This window comes from Notothenia coriiceps, unplaced genomic scaffold (genome assembly GCF_000735185.1).
Source record: "Notothenia coriiceps isolate Sejong01 unplaced genomic scaffold, NC01 NC01_scaffold00033423, whole genome shotgun sequence".
In the NCBI taxonomy this organism is placed as follows: Eukaryota; Metazoa; Chordata; class Actinopteri; order Perciformes; family Nototheniidae; genus Notothenia; species Notothenia coriiceps.
The window spans coordinates 134,976-141,987 of record NW_011366124.1 but is presented as its reverse complement, the minus strand read 5'-3'; the positions used below and the strand labels follow the sequence as shown (position 1 = coordinate 141,987).

The 7,012-nt window shown below is 41.2% G+C and overlaps 2 protein-coding genes across 4 annotated transcripts in view; both read right to left on the bottom strand.

The window, feature by feature from the left end:
* Positions 1–7,012, bottom strand: part of LOC104961557 (ras-related protein Rap-1A) — a 29,937-nt gene that overhangs the window by 11,485 nt on the left and 11,440 nt on the right. For 2 of the 3 annotated variants that reach the window (XM_010789865.1, XM_010789867.1), the window contains exons 2-3: positions 968–1,056; positions 23–91 (exon numbers count right to left, since the gene is read on the bottom strand). In XM_010789865.1, coding sequence (XP_010788167.1) covers positions 23–91; positions 968–1,024 — 126 coding nt within the window. In that variant the 5' untranslated portion in view covers positions 1,025–1,056. Of the gene's footprint in view, positions 1–22; positions 92–967; positions 1,062–7,012 lie in introns of all 3 variants that reach the window. The other variant, XM_010789866.1, reaches the window with a different exon arrangement.
* ipo9 (importin 9) overlaps positions 5,407–7,012 on the bottom strand; it is a 63,361-nt gene continuing 61,755 nt past the window's right edge. Inside the window, exons 21-23 of the mRNA XM_010789874.1 lie at positions 6,192–6,311; positions 5,651–5,758; positions 5,407–5,519 (exon numbers count right to left, since the gene is read on the bottom strand). Of these exons, the coding sequence (XP_010788176.1) occupies positions 5,407–5,519; positions 5,651–5,758; positions 6,192–6,311 (341 nt within the window). The remainder of the gene's footprint in view (positions 5,520–5,650; positions 5,759–6,191; positions 6,312–7,012) is intronic.

The following is a 7,012-nucleotide window of genomic DNA, read 5'->3' as shown; positions in this document are numbered from 1 at the left end:
CCCCCCCTCAAGGGACACTCACCTTTCTGTACGAGTCTTCTATTGTAGGGTCATATTTTTCCACAAAGATTCCCTGTACAAACTGAACTGTCTGTAAGAGAAGACACAGAGGAAGACAACGTCAGATCAATGTGACCTCCCGGGCCACAGCAGCAATATATCCAGAGTGGCAAATGTGTTCCCGCTGGGCTGTCACAACAACACGGCCAGGCACTGAGGAAGAGGATGTTTGTGAGGTTGCCAGTCGGAAGACAAAGTTCAACTCAGTTCAGCACATCTCTGACTAATCTTATAGAGAAACACATGACATTAGGCACTGCGCCTGACGGTGAGTTTACAATAAGGGCGCACCGAGTTCACCTGATAATGTCTGAAGGTGTAAACATGTCCGCCTGCCAGTTTCAGAGAGATTAGCGCGACTGCGACACCTGGACTAAGTCACCTGGACTAAGTCAGCTCAGCAACAGGATATTTAAAAGTTAATTAAGATTGTTCTTAATGATAATGTTGGCAAGGCTAGAATGAGCATAACTGTATACCTAATACCATGAGAAATATTGTTTATCTATACTATTTTACTTATAATAGTTCATTTACATTACTTGTGTTGTTAGTATTACTCAACAAGTTATAACTCTATATAAAAAAGGTATTCTGATATTTTTACGTTTTTTTTGTACTGAGCATTTTCCGGGAATGCAGACATTTGTTAGGAAACACAAGCATGTAACCACCCACAAAAGAAAAGCAAAACTTTTAGGGTTAAAAAAGAGGATCAGACAGTTTCACATGTGGTGTTGTGGCAGCCTGTGTCAAACATTCCCTAAATTATTTAACAAAAAAGTTTTCTCCAACAACTTAAAAGCAATATTAGGATTTTGTCGTCCCAGCTAAGTCCAAAGGAAACACACTGCAGAGGTGTTAGAGTGGGAGGGGGGCAGGAAGGGGTTCAGGAGGGAATACTCACCAGAGCGGACTTGCCCACACCTCCAGAGCCTAACACCACGAGCTTGTATTCACGCATGGCGGGTTTGCTTCACCGGACAGCCCAACAGTCTGCTCTGGACAAATGAGGAAAAGCAAAATGGGAGAAACAAGATGAGAAAAGGGTGTAAAGATAGAGGAGAAAACAAAACAAGATCTAACTTTTCAAGCAAAACAAAGGAATTTCCCAGTCTCTGTTCTCAGAGTGTTTCCACTCAAGAGGAAGGATTCTAGTCATTCCTGGAGCTTATGGACAAGAAGCAGCAAAACAATGGAGGGAACACCCATAAGTGGAGCTGTTTCAGGGTGGAGGAGGTGAATAGTATGTGACCCCTCTCTAACACAAACCAGCTGTGGGCTGTGTGTGTGTGTGTGTGTGTGTGTGTGTGTGTGTGTGTGTGTGTGTGTGTGTGTGTGTGTGTGTGTGTGTGTGTGTGTGTGTGTGTAACTGAAAGGGAGATGATACATGGATCTGGCAGATGTTCCTCATAATGACACAATCATCTGGCATTCACCACCCAAAACACACCCTGCTGTCAGATGTTGAAGTCACTCCAGTTTGTTTTTGTAAAACAGCAGTATAGTGTCAGTGTTTTTGATTAATGACAGAAAACAGATGAAAGTGAAACCTGCAGTGGGGGGGACATTGGGAAATAACTGGACTATCCCTTAAAAGGGATGCAGAGGCTCCTAATTACTGGCATACATTGTGGCATAAAGTCAGTGGAGTTGGCCAACTGTTTCACTGCAGAGAGAGAGCCCGCTACACTGAGGGGTGGTGGTGAAAGAAGAGGGGGATTTCTGGATCATAACAAATTAGATTTATATGAAAATCTATTGTTCAACAGCCAAGTAATTATTTATTTGAAGTGCAAAACATATAGAAAAAAGCTCTACTCTGAGAGAATAAACTCCTAAGTTACCATAACTGCTCAAACTTTCAGTTAAGAGCTACAACATTCTGTAAATTATTAGGGGTGCACCGAATGGGAAATTCTTGGCCGAAACCTATACCGAAAATAGGAAACAGTTGGCCGAAAACCGAATGCCGAAAGGCCGAAAATGATTAATAGAAATATATATATATATATATACATTTTTTACCAATGCTGTTCAGCTGCCTGATTATGGAAAAATAAATGATTATGGCAAAACTTAACTTAAATAATAATCACTATTATGGGTCCATAAAACATTTATTCAGCACTTTTGAATGCATACAGTACATTAATTCCAAGTCAAGTGCATTTTCTTTTCTCTGTAGGATAACTACAACAAAGTGCATTCAGAACAAAGCCAAGGTGCTTTAAAACTGCATAAACATCTAGGCCAGTAGGCCTACAACAAAATAGTGTAAATAAAGACTGTAACAGCCAGGCCTTCAACAACAACAAATGCACCTATAAGTGCATGCATACAAATGTGCAAACTGGATAAATCCACATGAATGTAACTATTTACAAATGAAATTACAATTCAATTTCAAGAATCTGTAAATAAGGCTGTCTGTCCTCATAAGCAAAGTAGTAAACATTGTATAAAGATACATAAAGTGAAAACTGGATACAAAATCCACAATCAATTACAAATTAAATTACAATTTCAAGAATCTGCAAATAAGGTGGTCTGTCCNTGATTTGAAACCGTTGTTACATACAGTTACGGCATTTCCTGTTTCTGCCGGAGAGAGGGGAGGCCGTCCCAAAGCTTGCTGCTGTATTTACTCCCTCCATCTGACAGGAGGGAGCCTCGTTTAGCTGCGAGTGTGGCTACAGACGGAGTTCACTCCGTCGAGGGAGTGGTTTGGGATTGGGCCGATATCTCCGGCGGTAGAGAAGACCCTCTCCAGTGTGGTTAATGTTTGCCGCCATTCTCCTGAACCGCTTCGCACTCACTGCGACAAGAAGATACCGGCGTCTGTGTATCTAGAAATGCTCTACAGCGACACTAGCGGCTCGGCTGGCTGACGTAACCGCTCTTCATGCAAAGCGAACGGGGGGGGATGGGCAGCGAGCAGAGTGCCAGGCGGAACACGGGGGATTTGAATGGGAGTTAATGTATCGATACCCGCGGCTGAAATATCGATACTTTCTCGGGAAACAAAATATCGATATATATCGCAGGATCGATTAAATTGCACAGCCCTAATATATATATATATTGAATTATTCAATTTGATAATATGTAATCAACTTAGGCATCACTCTCAAAAACAAAAACAAAAAAAATTATAAAAATATTCATAACTCATATTTGAATACATTAATAATTATTCGATACCTGAATAATTTTGAATATTCGAATATTCGATTAATCGTTCCCATCCCTAAAAGACAATGCAGGAAAATCAAGTAACAATTATTCATCAGTTGTACAAATTGCATGCTTTATCCTTAAGGACTAATCCGACCAGGCTAGCCCCCTGTATAATTGGAGCATCTTAATCTGCTTTACCATTAAGGCAGAAAACCAATACCAATCTTCACACCGTTTGGGCTTTCTGTCACCGTTCCTGTAGAGAAGCCTTAGGGGTCAGGTAATATTGGTCATGGTCACATGCTGCTTTAGGAACGCTTTCAAGTTTATAAAAATAAATTAGCTACTATTAAATGCTGGACTTTATCACTTATTTCTTTATAAAGTAGAATGTTGTTACATGACATGACACTAGGCATATTGCAACAACAACAAAAAACACTATATTATGCAAGACTTAAAAGAAAGAAATAAGTTTGTCTGTTGTCCTCTCTAAAAAGCAAGACTTGGTGTTGTGAAGATCTGTGTAAGATATTGACAATAAGATGCAAAATCAAAAAGTTCTACAGTGCTTATTGTTAAATATAAACTGGTGGTGTGGCTTCCTTTTTTTTTTTTTTCTTAATTGAGAGGTGTTGTTTCCAGATGTTTAATGTCACAATAATGTGTGTCCTTTTCCCTTTATTATATACCATTTCAAGCCCTGGTGATTGAACTTTGATGAAGCCTGTGAGGGTCTAAGCTTAACCCCTCGATTCCACCGGGTCCGTCTGCGTCACGTCTGCGCCGCGGTTTTGGTCTGGCCTCCTCCGGCGTCATACCCTACCGGGCGCGTTTCAGAAGCATTTCAGAAGCGGAGCGTCTTGCCTGCTGGCTCGCAGTTTTTGTTGATTTGGGCATATTTCCTGGACAGGCCACTTTGTACAGACAAAGATAATAATAATTGTAATATCCCAGTTATAAACGACATGAATCAAAGATGTGTTGTCTGTATTTTAGTGGTAAAAAAATGCATCCATCATCATAATGAAACCGGAGGAGAACGCTGGCATTTCTCCTCCTACTTGAAAGACTACGGAGGGATAGGGTCGGCAAAATTAGTTTATTTTGGGGATGGGCCGGATGCTCCGACCGGTCCACTTCCTGCCCGGTGCCTCTGCAACGCCTCGCGTCGAAAAATAGACTTGAATCCTATTTTGAGCGGAGCCAAGCGCCGAGACGCTTCTGAGCCGTAACGTGGCGCGTCTGGTGGAATAGCACCCATTGACTAGAGTGGCCGCGATCTGTGCGAGCGCCGCGGCGCATACGTAACTCGACGCAGACGTAACGCGACGCGGACGTAACGCGACGCACTCGGTGGAATCTAGGGGTTAGGGTGGAACTGGCATTGGGTTGCTGTTGCCGACCAAGCCCCCAGGAAGTGCCGGACTCTGAGGAAAATATTAGTTGTGGCCAAACGGCGGTACTACACTTCCGTATCAGTCGCTGGGCCCTGAAATATTTTTTTCCATTGACTAACATGGGAAAAGAGATGTAACTTTTTTTTAAACTAAATAAACTACCCATTATGAACGCGCATCTAACCCACAGGACCGCGCCGCCCGGCACGTTCATAGTAGTGGTGGTCTAATGATAGTGAGGTGGGCTGAAGATCGGAAGGTTGTGAGTTCAAATTCCGCCTGGAACACCACCACTAGTGTGCCCTTGAGTAAGGCAATTAGTTACTCCAGGGAGAATGTCCCTGTAATTGGTAATTGTAAGTTGCTTTGGAGCGTCAGCTAAATGTAATGTTCATGTGACGTGTTCAGTACTACATGAGTTTTACCTTTACCCATGGATGCACAATAAGAACGGATTATATGATTATATGAATACGTGACGTTTCGCTCTCTCAAAAGTTGGGCCATTTTGTCTTCATGCGCCAATGAGCAACTCTCATAGGAATGAACGAGGCCCCGCCTCCCACGCTGTATCCAGTTCTTATTATACATCCATGGTGTCGATGGCTGCAACTATTTAAGGGTCGGATCTTCCCAGAATGCATTTAGAGCGAAGTTCAAAAGACCTTAATGTTCCACAATAAGCCTCATTTTAAACCTAATGCACAGGACAGACTGAAAATAACATCCACTGCTCAAAGTGACTGACCAGCATGGGGTTATTTGTTCATTCGTGGAACCAAAAGATTAAGAGTCTGCGTACCTGCAAATCAATCTGATATATGGGGTCCTTTAAGGCATCTGGATCATCCTCATCATCATCCTCGTAATAATCATCATCTGTAAAACAGGAACAAACCAGCCACTGAAACTTAGTGATCTGAATCAAAGTTCCCAGGTAACAGAATGAATCAGAACCGAAATTGAAGACGAGATACGGAATATTTGAGGAGCTGCTGAGTTACTCGTACCGTATTTGTTGGAGGCGATGAGATCAGAAAGCAGCTGCCCTGCCACCCCTTCATCCTCATCATCATCATCGTCGCCCTCTTCATCTTCCTCCCACATACCACTGGAATCTGAGGCAAACAGCTGGAGATAAATATGTCTGCTGTCCTACTCTTTAGTGTACAGGTTAATACACAGCTCTGACATCTGTAAGCAAGGCGTCACCTGCTAAGTGTGCCAAAAACCACTGCAACTAAGTGTATCAAAAGTTGAACTGAAACAGAAAGTCAAAATTCACTAAATGTTATTTAGGAATTATTCCAGTTTATTCCATATGTGTTGCTCTTTTGCCTATTGAATATAAAAATACAATGTAAAAAAAGATAAAAAAGAGGGTGCAATCAAGTGGAGTCTTTAAAAGTGTCCTGACATTAAGATTGGCCTATTGTTTGAAATTCCTGATTGTATCACTTCCCCTCAATCATTTATTACAGGAAAAAGGCATAGAGGTTTGATCTCCTCAATAGTGTGTCTTGTCAAAGCATTAGTAGTATTTGTATTTACCTTGACTCCAGTCGGCTGCGTTCGTCCTGCTGGAGTTTGCCTCCACGACCGTCGACAGCTCATTGATGATCAATTTAAAGATTTTCACTAGCAAAGGAATGTTGGTCCAGCGCTCTGGGTCTGTGATGGGAGAAATAAAGAGTAATGAGTGTTAAGACAAAAACTGCTGTACATCTCTTAACATCCATAGATATATATATCAGGGATGCAAACACAGGTATGGTGAAAAAAGAAAGAACTATTCAAAGCAGAAAGAAACAGCGTAATAAACCATCTGACAAAGGCCTGTGCTATAATGCTTCAATTAACTGTTCTTTATAATATACTCAGATCAATAGGAGACAGAGATGTTAAGTTATAAATCAAGGATTTTTATTATTATTTACAGCAGGGGAAGGGAACCTTTTTCCTTTCAATTTTTACAACATCCTCAGAGGGTCGTACAAATGATTGAACCTAACCTTCTCTAGGGGGTCTGGGGGCATGCTCCCCAGGGAAGATTTTTTTTTAAATGTTGAAGTTAAAAGCATCAATCTGGTGCACTTTGAGAGCAACATGAAGAGATGATACATCTTTCAACACCCATATGAAACAGAACTGTAAGCAGATTCTTCTTTTTGGATATTTTACAAATTACTCCCCTTTCAAACTCTATTCTTGTTATTTTTAACAACTTTTTTTTGTTACTGTCATATAGTATTTTATACCTGTTAATAATTGAGTCTCTAATGTCTCATTAATAATTATAATGATCATATCAAGGTGTGCCTTAACCTCACTGAGCTGAGGTTATTTGAGCCTCTCAGGAGAGAGCTCTCTTC